The sequence below is a fragment of the Cnephaeus nilssonii genome, assembly GCF_951640355.1.
Source record: "Cnephaeus nilssonii genome assembly, chromosome: 7".
In the NCBI taxonomy this organism is placed as follows: Eukaryota; Metazoa; Chordata; class Mammalia; order Chiroptera; family Vespertilionidae; genus Cnephaeus; species Cnephaeus nilssonii.
Genome location: NC_137078.1, coordinates 98,085,592 through 98,104,639, shown reverse-complemented (window position 1 = coordinate 98,104,639; position 19,048 = coordinate 98,085,592). Strand labels below are relative to the sequence as shown.

At 45.9% G+C, this 19,048-nt stretch overlaps 1 protein-coding gene across 2 annotated transcripts in view; it reads left to right on the top strand.

Annotated features, from left to right (window-relative positions):
* The window catches only part of UBE4B (ubiquitination factor E4B), an 87,454-nt gene that overhangs the window by 45,659 nt on the left and 22,747 nt on the right, over window positions 1-19,048 (top strand). For both annotated transcript variants that reach the window (XM_079777452.1, XM_079777451.1), the window contains 9 exons: window positions 5,524-5,665; window positions 6,582-6,682; window positions 8,030-8,144; window positions 12,370-12,453; window positions 14,784-14,840; window positions 15,635-15,751; window positions 15,848-15,946; window positions 16,508-16,621; window positions 18,327-18,525. In XM_079777452.1, the coding sequence (XP_079633578.1) occupies window positions 5,524-5,665; window positions 6,582-6,682; window positions 8,030-8,144; window positions 12,370-12,453; window positions 14,784-14,840; window positions 15,635-15,751; window positions 15,848-15,946; window positions 16,508-16,621; window positions 18,327-18,525 (1,028 nt within the window). The remainder of the gene's footprint in view (window positions 1-5,523; window positions 5,666-6,581; window positions 6,683-8,029; window positions 8,145-12,369; window positions 12,454-14,783; window positions 14,841-15,634; window positions 15,752-15,847; window positions 15,947-16,507; window positions 16,622-18,326; window positions 18,526-19,048) is intronic.

Here is a 19,048-nt window from a genome sequence, read left to right as displayed (position 1 = left end):
TGCCTCCTGCAAGGCCCGTCCTGGGGGTCAAGCCCATAATCTAGGCATGTGCCCTGACCATGACCTCTTGGTTCCTGAGTCGACCCTCAACCCCTGAGCCAAACCAGCCGGGCTAGCCCCTGCTTGTTTAGATGGCCTTTGGAATGGCAGCAGAGGCTAGTTCATTAATATTGCTGAGTGTTCACTCCTGAAAAAGGCTACTGAGGTTGTCCAGGTGACTTTGGAAAAGAAAATACAACAGCCCCGTCTTTCTAACACTCTGACTCATTGTCTTACAATTTTGCTCTTAAATTGAAGTTTCCTCTGGGCTGAGTTGGTATTTGTGGCCAACACTGTTCAAAAATAACTCCAGGCTATAAATAGAGCCGGCAGTAGGAGTAGGTACACTTCATTACCTCTGACAGTGTGCAGAGGACTGAGTATATAAAGGGAGAGGAACGGCGCACAAGGTTGACTGCTGACTCAGGAAGGTTGATGTTTGTATTAGCTTGAACATTATACCCCTCTTTCTCGAGTAAATTTCCCAGCCGTAAAGGTGCCTTTTTCTTGTAGGAAAATTCTGTTGCATGATCATAGTTATGCGGCAGGTGTCCTTGTTAGGCATCAATTTCCATGCATGATAAGTTGGCTGTTTGTGAATTATCTGTGGGAGAATTCTCTCTCCCTGGCCTATTTAATTCCAGCTTTCTCTAACAAAGATATCAGATGGTGTGCTGCTGTCACTAACACCTGTCTTTCTGGACTTACAACATCCCAGCCTTGTCTCAGATCTAGATCCTACACCTACCAGGAGAAGTAAAACTCAGGGTTGTGTAATAATAGCTGCGCATACTCACTGAGCATCACGTGCCAGCCACTGTCAGTGCTGCATTCATTACCACCTTAATGCGCCCAGCAGCCCTCCTCCTCACTGTGAGAACTGGGCCATCGGGAGGGAGGCGAGTCACATGACGAGGCCGTGCAGAGTCTGGGTCAGAGCCCCTGGGCTGCCTCTGGCGTGTCCATCTTCGTCCAATAGGGCTGTGTTGTTCTCGTTCCTTACTGATTCTTTAGCTGCCAAGAGCATCTACTCTGTTCTGCGCAAGAACATTTGACTCTGTAATTACAGAATCCCATCCCAGTCAGCAGGCACGCCCTTTGCTGGCTGTCAAAATGAAATCTGTTCTATCCAGATTTTGGCAACTTATAGGTTCCGAATAGAGATCAAAAAGAATATAAAAGGATGGGTAAAAAGACATAACTGATTAAACAGATAGAGAGGAACTTGAGCATGCCGGTAGGGCCAGAATCAGGAAGAGGCAGCCAAACCTTGTTAATGAAGCGCTCAGCAAATGGTTTTTTCCTTTTCCCCTCTCTAGTTGATCATCTCAGAGTTTTATTTCCTTTGAAGGAAGATTTGAACACCCACTTCTTACCTGTAAGATTAAGGTGAGGAAGGAATCGGCAGGGCTTATATCTGGCCCCCTCTGGGTGTCCCGTGGAGTTGATGTCATGCAGATCTTTTTGGAAGTAGTCTGGACGGATGTTCCTCTGTTCACATCTTCATTGCTCAGAGTGGCGATGCTCAGGGTTCATTTAAGGAAGGTAGGACCATTCCTTCTGCAGTGTTGTGTAGTCCGCTGTGGAGAGAGCTGTGTGGATTATAAGGAACCACTTCTCCCAGGAGTGGAAATGCGTGAGGTGCGAGAATTGTCTTGTGATAAAGATAACATAGGAGTTATTCTGAGGAAAGTTTTTCTCATTGTTTCCTAGGAAGTGGATGACTAGAAAGAAATACTCCGGTTTTTGGTTTTTTTACTGCTTAGATATTGCAATGAAGCAGGTCAAATCTTGAAAGTTATGAGCCTCTGAACAGGAAGAGAAAAATGACAAGATAGTGAAAATGGACGTTTATTCTGATTTGTGCTGGCCATCACTACTTGGAGATAAAACATGGAAATAGTCTAAAAGAAATCATTCTTCTCTGTCAGTCCCAAAGCCTTCCAGTGACTTCCCTCCTCACTTAGACTGAAACCCAAAGCCTCTCACCCTGGCCTACAAGACCGCGCAGCTCACGTACACACACGTGCACAAATGCACACACAACACACACTCCCACGCCTCCTGCCTCCCTCCTCCAGCTTGTGCACTCCATCCTGCTCTTGAACTCACTCAGCATATCTCCTCCTGCCTTAGGCCTTTGCACTTGGCCGGCCGCCCGACTCCCTCAGGTCTGTGTGTAAATGCCATCTTATCAGACTTTGTCCCCGACCCTGTTGTATTAGACACATAAAACACGCACACGTCCCGCCCCGCCCCGCTCTGTCCCCCATCCTCTGCTTTCCTTTCCCCCAGAGCTCTGCTGTATTCAGTCGTTTTTGAGCATCTCTTCTGGAACGTAGGTGCCCTAGGAACAGGTCTGCAGCTGTTTGACTCAGCGTGTGACCCCAGGGCCCACGGCAGGGCCTGGAGCAGCAGGCACACTGCTTCCCTTGTTACTGAGTGTGCATCGCTTAAAGCTACACCGTTCTGATTTTATGCTGCATTGAGAAGATATAAAATTGCAGGACCTGCATGCAAAAAATAAATAAAAGGAAAAGAAAGGAAAGAAAATAGGAGGGTGATTGTTCCCCTTGTAGAAGAAAAGAAACTACAATGAAGTCTTTTTAAGAAGCAAATTTTTAAAATTGGATTTAGTTTGCACAGATATGAGGCATGTGTAATATCCCCAGGAATATTTTCATTGTGTTTTCAGAAGGATTCAGGTATTATGTGAAGTAATTACATTATTCACTAGGACTGATGTAGTTTCAGAAAATGGTTCATATGTTTTCCCAGAGACACTTTTAGGACTTACATATGACACATTCCCAATGTCACATTTCGTATGTCAGCAGTTATAAAACCATCATGAATTATAACAGCATTTTTAGGGAAAAAAACAAAATATTTAAAACATTTAAAGGGTTTATTGATAGCACGGATTTGTGCATATAAGCTATCCACCACGTTCTCCTTTAGTATCTGTCATTCAGAATTTGAGTCCAACTCTTTGACTTTGAATCCACAGCTCCTTGTAAGTGACTTTTGACCTTTGACGCGTATGCATAGCGAGTGTTGGCTGGACTGGCTGGTTTTCATATTTGTGATCATGGTCTGCTTTAGCACCTTTCGGATTAAACTTACACTTTTGAAGTATACTGACCAACACTGGTGTTTACTCTACATGTCCTATTTGGTTAAACCTTTTTTGTTTGTTTCTTTTCTTCTTTTTTCTTTTTCTTTCTCTTCTCTTGAAATCAACTGGAAGTGTTGCTTGGTGCCTGACAGATGGTCACCAACAGACACCAACCTCCTAGCTTTGAAAACTCTAATATCTTCCCTTGCATTGCCTGGCACCTGACAAGCGGTCTCTCCACGCACTGTCACTTTTCATGCCTTAGTGCAGCATTTGCGAAGATATTTCAGTTGACTTTGAGGTGTTCAGATTTAGTTACAGTGGGATGGGTGTGTTGGCTGAGAGTGGAACCTAGTGTCCGTGCCTGAGCTGCCACCACCTGAGCATGCCGGTGTCACACAGGCGGTCCCATGCCTCGACTGACTCCATGCTGTTGGCAAGGACCCACCAACGTCCAATAACTATAAGGTGCTTTCCGCTTCAGAAATGTAAAAATGGAGAAATATGGGCTTAGGGTCAAGGAAATGTATGGTTTTAAATTTCCTTTTTAAACATGAGGAGTCTCTGTTTTCATTGTCATTTGCAAGAGCTGCTCAAAGGAAAGGCAACCTTAATTGTGCGTAGGCACAGCCTGTATTAGCACAGTTAGTTCATCTTGGGGACCCGTAGCCCCACTGTAGCCCCTGAGTGACTGACGTCAGAGGAGGAGGGAGGAGGGGCGGCAGGTGGTGGGAAGCTACGGTGAACACAAACATCTCTTTTCCCCTTTCTACTCTCGGGGACTCATCACACTTCTTACATTTGTGGGTGGATTTTTCTGTTTTGTTCTTACGGGTTTTTTCCTGTGCTTTGTTGCAGTACTCAACTTTCTCTTGTCAGGCCAGTGAACAGATATCAGATCCTGCCCTTAATTCATGAAGAGTGCCCCAAAATTAACAGATAAGAAGACACAAAAGTTAATTGTGTGTGTGTTTTTTTAGGGTTCCCATGCTGGCCTGCCCATCTTTGTCCTGGCTTTGTCCGGGCGCTGTGTGGGTGCTAGTTACCCTCAGGTGGGCCTTGGCTGCCTGCCTCCCAGCCTTGACTCCTCCCTCCCTTCCCAATCACACCTAAAGTAAGGCCTATATTGTAGGAATTCAAATTTACTGGAAGCTTTAGATGTAAAATGGCATTGTTTTCATCTTTTTGATTGAAATACTTCAATGTCATTTGAAGGTCAGTTATGTATATTTTTCTAAAATCTAAGATTGGTTGTGTATATGTTCCAAAATTAGTTTTGTGTATCTACCCATCTTTGTACGTAACATATTGTTAATGTGTAAGTTCCTTTTGCTTTTTAGTTCCTATCCTTTGTTGGCCCCACGTTGAAGTAGGAATGGGTCTCTCAGGTTCCTGATATTCTTCCCATCCTTTATCATCTTTCACATGTAACTTTTTCGGTAAGCTTACGTTTTCTCATTTCATTTCAAAATTCCTGGCCTCTTCCTATGCCATGATTAATCTGTCTCCTTTGTGCAAATCAAATCAATCGGTAAGTTAACATCAGACTCGGCATATGACCTAATGATCTAAACTGGAGTTCCCTCACCCCTAACCCTGTGGTGATGTTTGGCTGTGGCCTCAGAGAACAGTTATACTGATGATAACAGTGCCTCACGCAGTATCCTGCTTTAGTCTACAAAGCACTTCACGTGATTTTATTTAACCCTCGCTGCACATAAGACGAGGTTTGGGTTCAGGTAACAGGTAAGCTGTAGGGCTGGGAAGAGACCCCAAGTTGGGACTCTCCTCGAGCAAAGGTTTGGTTTTGTTCTTACTGTGCTGCTTTGCCTTTTTCACTGACAGCTTTGGAAAACTTGTGTTGATAACAAACATTTTCATGTCTCCTAACTGGACAGTTTTCCTAAGCTCTGGCCCTGTTGCCAAATGCTAGATGAAGGCGTTGAGATCCATGCTAGGCGTTAGGAGGAGGAGGGGTGTTTTGTTATCCTGACAGTGATAGCTCAGTGTGCTCTAACCCCACGTCTGCCCGAGCGATGCTGCCCGCTTGGCTTAGGTGCGTGTGGCATCCCTTCAAACGCCTCGCCGTCCTTAGGCCTCCTGCTTTTGTCAGTTGCCATTCCCAGCAAGATTAGATGTTGGGTTTCTGGTCAGACTTCCTAGTCACAATAAAACGTTTACTGGAAATGACTGTGGTTGGCCTTGGAGCAGGGGGATGAGCAGTCAGCTCCAGCCTTGGCTGCATGGGGCCTGCGCTCCGGCCCGGGGCAGGGGTCCCAACAGGCTTTCTGCTGCAGAAGTGCAAACTGTCTAACAACGCACTGAGAAGAGGTACGAACCATCACTCTCTCTTCTCTTCTCCAAAGTTTTGGAGCCTGTGGTGGGGCAAGTTCTTGGGATTCCTACAGTGACCATTTCGCCATTGAGACCTGCAAAGAGACAGATATGCTGAACTACCTCATCGAGTGTTTTGACCGAGTTGGAATTGAGGAAAAAAAAGCACCAAAGGTAATAAGAAATAGATTCATCTAAAAGAGCCCACAAAAGCCTGGTCATTTGCTTGATAAATAAGTTTCCACTCCCTACTTAGCACTCATTTACTTATTCATGAAGTGGTTATTGAGCACGTACTACTACGTGCCAGGCACTATACCAGGAGCTTGGGGTATGAGCAGAAGAGACGAAGATCCCTGCCCACATAGAACTCACATCCTAGTGGAGGGAAGAAGTGGCAGGGCCAAGGGCCATTGCTACCAACAACTTACATGGCCTTAGTAATTTCTGATAGTCTCTCATAATCATTACAATAATAAACAACATTTTTGTAGCCCGTAGACTGACAGGCGCTGTGCCGGGCCTGCGTTAGTTCAGATCCCCAGTTGTTCAGTTAGCCTGGTGTAATCCAGTGTAAGATGGGTACTACTTTTAATGTTGTGTAAGTAAGCAAATGAACCTTGGTGAGATTAAATAAATGTCCAGAATCACTTACATAAAAAGTTGCAAAACTGCATTTAAACTTAGGAAGCTACACTTTTTCTCCTCTTTTGTGCTGACTTCATTATTATTTCATTTTATTCCTACTTCATTTTCTAGTTCTAGTTTTCCATTAGAAACTAATCTGGCTGTCCACCTGTTAGTTTCATATTTCTGCAGGGCCTCTGGGGTTTGCTGCTCTTAACCTTAGCAAAAGCAGAGCGAGTGGGCACATGTCTGAGATTCCTGAGTGGTCGCCTCAAGCCTCCACTTCTTTCTTCTCTAACTGTAGGTTTCAGCAGAAGCAGTGTACTTGGGTGACACAGTTACTCTGGCTTGTTCAGTATGAATAAAGGAAGAACAAAGCATGCCATTTTCTGGAGTTCCGTCTCTTCTGAATGTTGTCAGTTTTCAACAGTCTGGGGTGATTTTGTTTGTCTTTTCTTTTCAGATGTGCAGCCAGCCAGCGGTCAGCCAGCTTCTGAGCAACATCCGCTCACAGTGCATCTCCCACACTGCATTAGTTCTGCAAGGCTCCCTCACCCAGCCCAGGTAGGAGAAACCGAGAGGTGCTTGATGTTAGCGGGGCAGCCTAGCCACCGCTCATCTCTAATTGGATAAAGCATAAACCAATAAGTAAAAGAGGTGAATTTTTTAAAATATATTTTTTATTGATTTCAGAGAGGCAGGGAGAGAGATAGAAACATCAATGATGAGAGAGAATTATTGATTGGCTGCCTCCTGCAGGCCCCTCTTTGGGGGATTGAGCCTGCAACCCGGGCATGTGCCCTGAACTGGGAATCGAACTGTGACCTGCTGATTCATAGGTCTATGCTCAACTGCTGAGCCACACCGGCCAGAGCTAATCTCTCAGTTTTTATTTTTACTTTTTAAAATATATTTTATTGATTTTTTTACAGAGAGGAAGGGAGAGTAACAGAGAGCTAGAAACATCGATGAGAGAGAAACATCGACCAGCTGCCTCCTGCACACCCCCCACCGGGGATGTGCCCGCAACCAATGTACATGCCCTTGACCGGAATCGAACCTGGGACCCTTCAGTCCGCAGACTGACGCTCTATCCACTGAGCCAAACCGGTTTTGGCATAATCTCTCAGTTTTTAGACAGAAAGGAATTTATTTATGATTAGAGGCCTGGTGCACGAAATTCGTGCATGGGGGCAGAGGGTGTCCCTCAGCCCAGCCTGCGCCCTCTTGCAATCCGGGACCCCTTGGGTAGGGTCCCTAGGCCTGGCCGGCGATCAGGGCCTATCAGGGTTTTCCTTCCCCACTCTGCTGGCAGCTGGCCCTGCCCCCGCCACTACCACTGCTTGCCATCTATGCGGCACTGCCCCTCCCCTGCCACCGGTCACCTCCCTCTGCAGGCGACAGGCATGGGGTGCAATCGCTTGGCTGGCCTGGGCCTCCCTCTGCGGGCGATAGGTTGCCCAGCAGAGAGAGGCCCCCCTCACCCACTGTAGTGCCACCAGCCGGGTAGCCTGGGCCTCCCTCTGCGGGCGATCGATTGCGGAGCCTCCTCATCGATCACCCCACAGAGGGTGGCCTGGGTCTCCCTCTGCGGGGCGATCATGGGGTGATGGTGGAGCCCCTCGACCAATTGCATTGTACCCGCTATGGCTGGCCTGGTGTCAGTGCGTGTCATAGCGTGGTCATCTGGACGGTCATTCTGCTGTTTGGTCATTCGGTCAATTTGCACATTACGCTTTTATTTATAGAGATAAGAAGGGTGATCTTTTACCTAAACTGCTTTGTAAAACATTTGGGAGATTTCAAGTTTGACATTTGGCTGGCAGTTGCTGCTGACAGGGCCTTCCATGTGTTCTGTGTTCTGTGGTAGTTGGTTGATTCATCGCAGTTATTGATTCTCTTGGTCCACAGGTCCATGCAGCAGCCGTCCTTCCTGGTGCCGTACATGCTGTGTAGGAACCTCCCATACGGCTTCATTCAAGAGCTGGTGAGAACCACTCACCAGGATGAAGAAGTGTTCAAGCAGGTAAGGTTTCGGGAATTTGCTACCGAAACTTTTAGCTTAGGCGTTTCTATGACAGAGCTGATTTTTAAATGCACATGTATTGAAACTCTGTTCCTGAATTTTATTATGCCTGTGTTATCTGCTCAGAAAGGAGACTTACCTGAGATTCCTTTCTTAGGGAAATCAGGTTGACAGCTGCATTGTTCAAATTATGTGCCATTTCAACTAATCAATGAGGCAGGAACATTCTAAACAGGATTCGTGCTAAGTGCTTTGGGAAATAAGAAGAAATATAAGGGTGTGTCCCTGATTTTTAAGGAGCTTTTAACACAGGAATACCAAGAGATGGCATCCGGCTCACTGTGCATATGCCTGATGAGTAGTGTTGACAATTAGTTCTCTGTGTTTACAAAAAGGAGATTAATAAATTAATGACCAAATTAGGGCAGTGGCAGTTTACACACCACATAGAATCTTTGTCTTCCTACCAGTAATCTGGGGGTGATGTCTCATATCTTACTGATTACTTCATTAACTGTTCACTCATTTTTGATATCTCATTGTGTAAAGTCAAGTGAAAATGCAGATATGCAATATTTAATACTAAAGCTTAATAATAATATTAACTATTAAGCTCAGGCTTGCAGAGTTTTTTAGCATTACGTTTGGTTGCTGCTTTATGGCTTCTCTCAGTTTGTTGTATGATCATTTCTTTTGTGTATGACTAGGAAGCATAACAAAGGGAAGCTGTACTTGATATGATTCTTATTAATCTGTTTTTATACTTAACTAGGGGCCCAATGCATGAATTCGTGCACCTTGAAAGGAACTGTGGGCCATGAGGCTGCGGTGGGCACAGGGGCGGGTCTCCGCCCATCCTCCGTGCCCCTGCCTGGCCCTCCTGCCACGGCCCCTGGTCCCCTGTCTGCCGGCAGCCCCGCTCCCACGTGCTGACGGCGCCGCCCCCGCTTGTACCCGCTGACAGCACGGAGCGATTGGGGCTGGCACCAGCAGCGGGTGCGAGGAGGGCCAGTGCTTTCAGCGGGTGTGAGAGGCGGCTGCTGCCTTGATTGCCCCTCAGGAGCAGGGGGGGTGGAGAAGCCCTAAGGGGTGATTGGGGCTGGCGCTGGGCGCCAACAGCGGGTGGGAGCGGCGTCTCCAGCGCTGGCAGCAGGTGCGAGTGGAGCCGGCACCGGCAGCAGGTGTGAGCACTGGGCAGGACCGCGGCGCGTGGGAGCAAAGAATTTGCAGTAACCATCAGAGGCTTGCCCCGATGACAGCAACCGGCACCCCGCCTTGGTCTGGTGCCCCCACTCACCTGCTCCACTAGCCCGTTGCGGCCAATGCCTGCCATGGTCTGTGCACGCCCCCTGGTGGTCAGCGCACATCACAGCGACTGGTTGTTCAGTTGTTTGGTTGTTCCGCCATTCGGTCTATTTGCATAGGGTTTTATATATACTAGAGGCCTGGTGCACGAATTCGTGCACGGGTGTGTCCGGCTGGCCTGCCCTGATGGGGGGGGAGTGGCGCGGAAAGGGTGCCGATTGGGGGCAGGGCCAGCTTGGGGGAGGGGCTATGGGTGGTTGGCTGGCCGGCCCTGTCCCCTGGTTGAACTCCCGGTCGAGGGGACAATTTGCATATTAGCCTTTTATTATATAGGAGGATTACTTATAGCTTTTAATTTTTAAAATATATTTTTATTGATTTCAGAGAGGAAGGGAGAGGGAGAGAGAGTTAGAAACATCAATTATAATTATAAGAGAGAATTATTGGTCGGCTGCCTCCTGCCTGCCCCACACTGGGGACAGAGCCCGCAAGCCGAGCATGTGCTTTGACCGGGAATCAAACCATGACCTCCTGGTTCATAGGTTGACGCCCAACCACTGAGCACACCAGCCAGGCTATAGCTATTCATTTTAATGTCTTTGAATTCTCAGAAATTGTGTCTTTACAATTCAGGAGTGAAACTCCCAGTTAGTGTTGTATACTCTATCTGGATCCATCTGCTGCTTCTCTTGTCTGATGGTCTCGTTGACATAGGGGAATAGTTAAGGCATCAGAGTGAGCTTTCCTTCTCTAGAAGGATGAGTGAACACTGACGAAAATAAGTAACTGTCTTGAGAGGTTTAAGTGATACGTTGTGCTATATGTGTAACGTGCATTAACTAGAATACTTGTATTAAAAAAGACATCATTTGATCAGCTGAAAGAAGTACGTTGTGCCTATTTGATTGCACAGAGGCTAGGAAATGACCTCTTTGTTTTTATACAATTGAGGTGATATTCACATAGCAAATGTGCCCATTTTGAAGTGTACAGTCCAGTGGCCTTTAGTATATTCACAGTGTGTGCAACCACTGCTGACCTGCTTATTTTTAATCACAGGATTCTGATGCCTTTCTGCCACTTAGTCCGAAACAAGGTTTGTCTCTCCTTAGGTATCACCACGTGTTTTTTCTAGGAAGGATGAGTAAAACGGAGTTACTGAACTGAAAAACAAGTTACCTTCCTGTCTTCTTTAAATTATTAAATCTTTTGACTGAAATGTAAATATTTGTGATATTCACAGATAAAAAAAATATATCAGAAATAAATAGTTGCTAGAATTTAAGCTTGGAGATGAACACCTGTAGCATTTTTAATCACTGCTGGGAGCTATTTATATGAATAGAAGAGAATTATTAAAATATGTAAGCCACACAGATAGTATAACATTTGACTATTTGAAAAATATGCTTAGCAATATTGTCTGTTTGTTGTAATGTAAACTCTACTTACAAAAGAGGAAAGCTCTATTAGAAAGAGTAATGATGTTTTACTTTATAGCATTCCTGAAAACGGTGCTCAGAGATTACTTTAGATGACCAGTTAAGAAATGTATTTTTGGTGATTCTGGAACTTCTGTTTGTTTGTTTTCTTGCTTGCAGTTTTGACGTTCCCCATCTAAGCACTTCCTCTCCATTTTTAGCTCTTATGCAAGCACATTACTTCTACCCTGATTGCTTATTTGCAAAACTAGAATGATTTCTTCCAGAGCTATGTTGATACCTCAGGATGCTCTAAGGCCTGGGTAATCCAGGGACCTTTCTGTAACACTGTGCTTCTTAAACGATGAAGGTGCTCAATACAATGAAGGAGGTTAGTAGGAAAGGGAGTTTTCAGGTTTCCCAGGGGCTTCATAGAACACTCCCTTCTTCAACGTGTTGGCATTCAGATTATTAGCCGTTGATTACAACTTTTTCTACTTTAATGGAATTAGAAGTCTTGAATCCCTACCAAATCCCCAGGTGTGTTCATCAGTGAGTGCGTTGTGACATTCGAAGTCATTTGTGCTGTGCTCATCTGGCAGTGTTTGTGTACCCTGGCATTAGTGGTAAACTTGTGAAAGTACATGCGAGTGCCCTGAAGTTCTGACCTCAGGATATTGTTTATGTGGAGGGAAGACATTCTGATAAAGTTTTCTTTTTCAATGTTAACGTTTACCAGCTATCTCTTTGTTCTACATATTAAAGGTTAATCCTATATAATAAAAGGCTAATATGCAAATTGTCCCCTTGGGAGTTTGACCGACCGGAGTTCGACCGATCGCTATGATGTGCATTGACCACCAGGGGACAGCACAGAACGTAGGAAGGCCCCGGCCAGCAGCCGGAAGGCCCCGATCTAGGGACCCTACCCATGCATGAATTGCGTGCACCGGGCCTCTAGTGTAATAATAATATCCATTATTGGTCTGTTTTTCTTGTTCTCTTCAAAATACAGGGAAAGATGGAAGGAATTAGATGGAGGTGGGAGGGTGGAAACAAAGAAATTCTTAACACCATTGATAGAGGTGAGAAGGTAGTAGAACATGTAGTCCAGTTTCTTTACAGATTATGGGTGCTTGATGATCAGAAACATGTTTTGAGCTGTGTAGAATTGAGCTGATTGAAGCAGGGACCCCTGGAGGGTCTATATCAGGCTCCAGATTCCTGAGTTTCTATGGAATCCCTGGGAGTCCTGCCAGGGTGTTAGGGTTCCCTGTGTCCTGTTGCTTCTGGAGAATTCGGCTGCATTACTTTGTGGCTGGGCGTGAAGGACAGCAGCACCCTGGCTGGGTCTGGACTCCCTTATATGCAAACAGCTTTTCCTTGGGGAGGCGGGAGACGCCTATGCATGCAGATCCGCACTTCATTTACGATGCCTCCCGTTCTTAACTTTTCTTAAATTTATATTTCTGATTTTGTTTTGTTTTGTTTTCTTACAGATCTTTATCCCCATTTTACAAGGCCTGGCGCTTGCTGCCAAAGAGTGCTCCCTTGATAGTGACTACTTTAAATACCCCCTCATGGTAAAGCTTCTTTCTTATAACCCATGCAGTAGCTGTTTCCTTCCAGGTTATGTTAACATGCACTTTTCTTTCAGGTCCACGGTCAACCTTGTTTTCAAATTTAAAACATGAAATCATTGTGTAGCCATGCAGAGTGTGGCGTGCAGTGGGATGTGTCAGCGAAGACAGTTAGCAGCCCGGTACCCATCCCACCCACCGAGGCCTAGACAGTCAGCGGTGCAGTCATTAAAATGCCCCGCTCACTGGATAGCTTATGAGAACAATCATTATTGGTGGTATCCTTCTGATTCTCCCAGCAGTGAGCATACCATACTATTTGGGATGAAATTTTGTTTAAAAAAAAAAAATTACAAATGCAAATAAAAGGTTAGGCTATACTAAGAAAAGTATACAGCTTTATCATTTATGTGGTGACTTTGTACAGAAGGTCTGAGAGTCATTCTCTTGTTCACCTTCCATTTCCTGGGGCTGTACACTTCAAGCTTCACTTGAACATGGAAAACACGGATCTACTTAGCTCAGCAGAAATCGTGGACGAACGTTTCAGCCAGATTCTCATTGAGGGCCCTGACTGTGATAAAAACATTGGAACGGGAAACAAAATAACAGGCTCTTTCCTTCTCTGAATTTACTTCTTTGAAATTTTGGGAGAAAAGTACTTGGAAGTACTACTGAATATTTTTTATTCTAGAAATAGGAAGGAAAATGTTAAATAATTTATTAACTTTATATATAAATACAGATTCCATAAGTTGAGGCCTTGGTTAAATAGATATTTTTTACCGCATTTGTTCCATTTAATCATTATACAGACTTACCATTTATATCTCACAGTTAGCTTGTTAGTTCCTGGGGACCCGGTCTGAGCCAGGCCCTGGGCGCAGGAGCCCACGAGACAAGGGAGCCAGCTCTCCGCAGGTGCTCGCCGTCTGCTGCAAAACCCAGACCACAGCAACAGTCAGCAAGGCGCCGTGATAAATGCTAGCGCGGAGGCGTGCACAAGGGTACACTTACCTCCTCAAAACCCCAAACCGAGCTAACAGGCGAACGTTCGAGACCCTGCTGGGAAACCGCAACTCTTGTTTTAAAGATCATTTTGAGTGGATTGTACAGGGCTCTTCATTGCACATGCTCTTCAGGCTCCTGACAAAAGTCATTAATCCTTATGCTCTGCTCTGTGTGTGGCAGATAAAAGGAAGCGGACTAAGCTGATGGTTTGAGCTCAGTGATGAAGTATTTCGGTGCCCATGACTTACCACCATCTTCTGTAAATATTCCTTCCTGGAATCGCTGGCTTTCCTACGGTGGTTTGATTCAGTAAGGAGCTTTTAGTGTCAGATATCAACAGAAGACAAAGGCCTTCGTTATGATAGGCAGTCAGTTTATTTTGTACCGTTATTGGTGCTTGTACAGCAATGAGTGTGCATTTCGAGAAAGGACGATAGTGAGAGGCGGGCAGAGGAAGTCTCCCGGAGCCAAAATCAGAAACAGATTGTTGTCTAGGTCAGTGGACTCACCCGGCTCCCGGGCACTGTAATTGAATTCATCTCGTGCGAGGTGAGGCTGTGGCCTGGCATTGGGATTTCTGACACTTCCCAGGAGATCCCAACGTGCAGCAAAGTTGGGGAACCCTGAACTGAGCAGCAAGAATACTCCCTTCTCAGTGGCGCTCTGAGCCTGGGCCTCGCAGAGATGTCCGTGCACCGTGTCCACATTGCAGAGAGAAGGAAGCCCGCTGTTCACATGGCGTTTGGTTGGCTAACGGTGGCTGTGTTAGTGCTGCTTGTCCCTAAAGCAACACTTTCCCTGATTCTCTAACATGAGAATGATTGACACTCAAAAGGAAAATGTTGGCGTTCTCAAAAATACCAGAGATCGCGAAGCTAAGGAATACTTTTAATATGTTCTGGATTTGATAGCTTATTAAATTATAATTCTTTATAGTTCTGTTTAGCACTGGCAAGATTTCCCATCTACAGTTTACGAAGCATATCTTTTTGACGTGGAAAAAAAGTTATTTTAAAAATATATATACACATTTACCTCAATGTGTATATGCCCAAAAATATGTCTGTAAAGCTATTAACTAAAATATCAATAGAGGTTACCCCTTGGTGTAAAGTTTGAGTGACTTTTAGCTTCATTTTGTATTTCTGTTTTATGTTAAGTGTTGTACAGGGCGATGTATTGCTGAATCAGGGAAGCAGCGAAGCTGTTAGGGTTGGGAGGGATACATGCGCATTTATAGCGCAGTGACAGCTATTCTCCGGTGTTCATTCACTCTGGGTCTGGTGAAATACGTTTAAACGGCTCTCTGATCTGATTTCCAGGCGTTGGGTGAGCTCTGTGAAACCAAGTTTGGGAAGACACACCCCGTGTGCAATTTGGTAAGTGCCTCCCTGCTGGGCGTGCACCTTTGTAGTGAGCATATAACTCAGAAGGTGCTCCTCGGGGCATCGTCTGGGAGCTGTCCATTGCAGGGCATTTAGATCTAGCATGTGTGGGTGGCTCTGGATTCTTAAATTGATGTCATATCCAGTGGTCGGCAAACTTATTAGTCAACAGAGCCAAATATCAACAGTACAACGATTGAAATTTCTTTTGAGAGCCAAATTTTTTAAACTTAAACTTCTTCTAACGCCACTTCTTCAAAATAGACTCGCCCAGGCCGTGGTATTTTGTGGAAGAGCCACACTCAAGGGGCCAAAGAGCCGCATGTGGCTCGCGAGCTGCAGTTTGCCGACCACTGTCATATACCATTTCCTGGGATGAAGCTGTTGACTTTCTTTTGTGATTTTTTTTTAATTTTGGGTTAAGTATTGTACATTTAGAATAACAAGGCCTAGGGAAGAATTGACTTGAATCCTTTTGCAGTATAAGAAGAGTTCATTTGCACTCCATCGCAGAGTTTCTGAAACGTAAAACTTAGAAGTACGTCCAGGAAAACTTAGAAGTATACTTTACAGAAGTGTGGAGGAGCTGGAGGCTTTCCTCCATCCGAGATGAGAAAACACCAGCAGGGAAGCGAGCGCACGTGGGAGCCTGTTTTGGGATGCTCAGTGTCCACATTGTGCGGTGCTCAGGGCCCGCTGAGGAGGTTGGCTGTTGGGAACTCTGTCCATGACGTTTTACCGCCCTTGCCGATACAGCCGCTTGATCTGCCTCTTTCCTTTTCCCACAGGTCGCTTCCTTGCCGTTGTGGTTGCCTAAGTCCCTAAGCCCTGGGTCTGGGCGGGAACTGCAGAGACTCTCTTATTTGGGGTCTTTTTTTAGCTTCTCGGTCTTCGCAGAAGATGACGTAAGTACAGTGGCCATTTGCACCTTTGCTCTGATGTTCAGATCCCTTCCCAAGTGTGTATTATAAGTCGATTGAATTTGTTTCTTCTCTTTCCAGGCTAAAGTGGTTGAAAAATATTTCTCAGGGCCTGCTATTACCCTGGAAAACACTCGCGTGGTTAGCCAGTCATTGCAGCATTACTTGGAGCTGGGCAGGGTAGGTGTTCAGAAAATGAACTCGGGGGATCAGTAAAAGGCAGTAGACGAGTTACCGGTGCCTTGAACGGTAACTGCAGCAAGAATGCTACGCGCCCTCGGTAGGCGGCATCGCTGGGACGGGTCCTGAGTTTAGTGGCCAGGCTCTCTCCAGCTTGCTCTTAGGCATGTAAGACATGGGGTGAGTGAGCGCTGTTAGTTTAACTCGCTGGTCCCAAATATAGTTTATATGGCTTCAGTTCTCAAAAAAAGCAGCAAAATTATAGGCTAATTACAGTGTAACTAAGGTAATTGTGATCCTCTCCTGGAAAGGAGATAGCAAAGGCTATTTTATTAAAACAGTAACTACTTCCTTCTGCACTCCACATCCCGCGTCCATGCTAATGCTGCCGACACAGTTGTGTGAGCTTGTCGTCTGCTCTTCCTGTCGCCAGCTTCTCCCGGAGTCAGAGGAAGTGGGGAGGAGAGAAGGTGGGGAGGGAGCTGGCTGTTCTTCAGTCCAAAGGAGTACTTTTTAAAGTAAAGCTTTAATTTTTTTCTTTGTTTTTAAAATAAATTTCAGCAAGAGCTTTTCAAGATTCTGCATAGTATTCTGTTAAATGGTGAAACCCGGGAGGCTGCCCTTGGGTACATGGCGGCTGTCGTCAATGCCAATATGAAAAAGGCACAGATGCAGGTAGGCCCCCTAAAGGCTCCTTTCATTTCTCCGTTAATTCATTCCTCTGACTCTCCTACTCATTCAGTACTGACTGACACTGTTCTAGGAGATGGAGATGCGTGGTGAACAAGGTAGAGACGCCTCCTGCTTCTGTGCAGTGGGTGTCCTCTAGGGTAAATGAGTTAACGCACAGACATTGTTTCAGACAGGCATAGCTCCTAGGAAGCCAGTCCCGCAAGGTACCGCACTTGAGAGTGATGGTGGAAGTTCCAGAAAGCAGTGGGTGGATTTTGTCCACGTGGCAGAAAGGCCCCGCGAAGGAGGTGGCATTTGATCAGAGACCTGACTGATAAGAAAGAACCAGCCATTGCAAGGCTGGGAAAAGGGCTCTCTCGGCAGGAGTAAGGCACTAAGCTAGGACTGGACTAGCTTTGGAGCAAGCCCACATGCCGGCCTTTGTAGCTGGAGGACCGTGAATAGGAAGAGAAGGGTGCGTGGTGCGTTAGGGGGTGGTCAGAGGCTCCATCAGTTTGATCAGTGTGGTAAGAGCTGCAGTGAGGACCATCGGAGGGTTTTCCAGCAAGAAACCCTCCGAATCCGTGCAGAGAATGGACTAAAGTGGGACGGGAGCCGGAGCAGACCTGAGACCAGCCCTATATGGAGGCTACTGGCGTGGACTGTTTGCCAGAGCAGAAGAGTTACAAGGGCGTCCACCCTGTATTAGTAATGAATGATGTGACACTTCTACTCAAGATGGAAAAACGTACAGATCAAAGCATGGACCTTGCATGAGACGCCTGGACTTGCCATTGTGGTCTGGCGTTTACTAACAGTGGGACCTTAGGCAGTTACTTCTCTGTTTCTCCGCTTCCTCATTGCTGAATGGGGATAATAAACACTGAGCGTGTGTGTTTACTCTCTGTAAAGCTGGTGGAATAGTGCCTACTACATAGCGAACACTCGGCTTCCACATAACACTCGCTGTTATGATTTTTCTGTGATTACTGAGGACTATGCTAATGCTGTAGGTTAGAGAGACTGTCAGGTGGGAACAGTGAAACTAGTTGTTCTGATGCTCTTGAGGGGAATGAAGAGGAAGGAAGCAATGTTTAGTGTGTTTTTACTTGCTTGCTGATTGTGAGGATCTTAGCAAGTCACTTAAATTCTCTGAACCTTAGTTTTCTCCTCTGGAAAATGGGAATAATAGTGTAACTGCCTTCTAGGCTATTGTGAAGATGCGGTGAGAGAATGTATAAAACACTTCACAAGGATGAACACTCAACAAGTGGTAGCTGCTAAAGAGTGACAGTGATGACGTGATATGTGTGTCCTGTCATTGACCGTTTGCTGCTCTAGCTGGTTTGGCCAGTGGTTAGAGCATCTGCCTGTATGGAAGGGTCTCAGGTTCAATTCCCAGTCAAGGGCATGTACCTGGGCTGCAGGCTCGATCCCTAGCCGAGGTTGGGACATGTGCGGGAGGCAACCAATCAATGTATCTGTCTCACATCGATGTTTCTCTCTCTCATCGATGTTTCTCTCTCCCCCCCTCCTCTCTACCTTTCACTCTCTCTAAAAATCAATGGAAACATATCCTCTGGTGAGGATTTAAAAAAATTTATTTTCTTAGAAAAAAACAAACAAACAAACAAACAAAAAACGATGCATGTTTGGTCGGCATTTCTATTCAGTCATTATTCTAAGTCCTTCCTTCCATGCTTCACAGACAGATGACAGACTGGTTTCTACAGATGGATTTATGCTGAATTTTCTCTGGGTGCTGCAGCAGCTCAGTACAAAGATCAAGTTAGAGACGGTTGACCCCACGTATATATTCCACCCGAGGTGTCGGATCACTCTGCCCACTGATGAGACCAGAGTGAACGCCACGATGGAGGATGTGAAGGACTGGCTGGCGGAACTCTGTGAGTGATAACGTTCATTATCAGGTCGTTGAAATGCTGCCCTTCTATTTTTTTAGTTAAAAAAGAATAGGTGTGCGTCTGTCATCAGCAGGATGCTGTGGCACTCAGAGTGTCATCCCACAACTTGGATTTGACACCAGTACAGCGGTCTGTCCGTCTCCTCCTGCCCGCACCTCCTTGCTCTCTCCGGCCCTTGCTCCTGTCCTCCAGGGACAGTTTTCACTGACTCCTCAGCCCTACAGCGGTGACATCAGACCCCGGATTCACTCAGCGGGGGGCAGAGCAGGGAGCGTGTCTGAGGACTCGATTGTGGTCTTGCCCGGTCAGGCAACATTACTGATATTTACCATTAATGACATGTTTTTAGGGCCAGGTTTTATTGGCCAGTACAGAGCTGTTTCAGAGTCATGGGAGATTTTAACCAAAACAAAGGCAACACCATAACCTGAGATTCAGTGTGCCTTCCCTTTGACCATCCCATGTATTCTATAGGAAATTCACTTATGTATAGGCTTATGGGCTG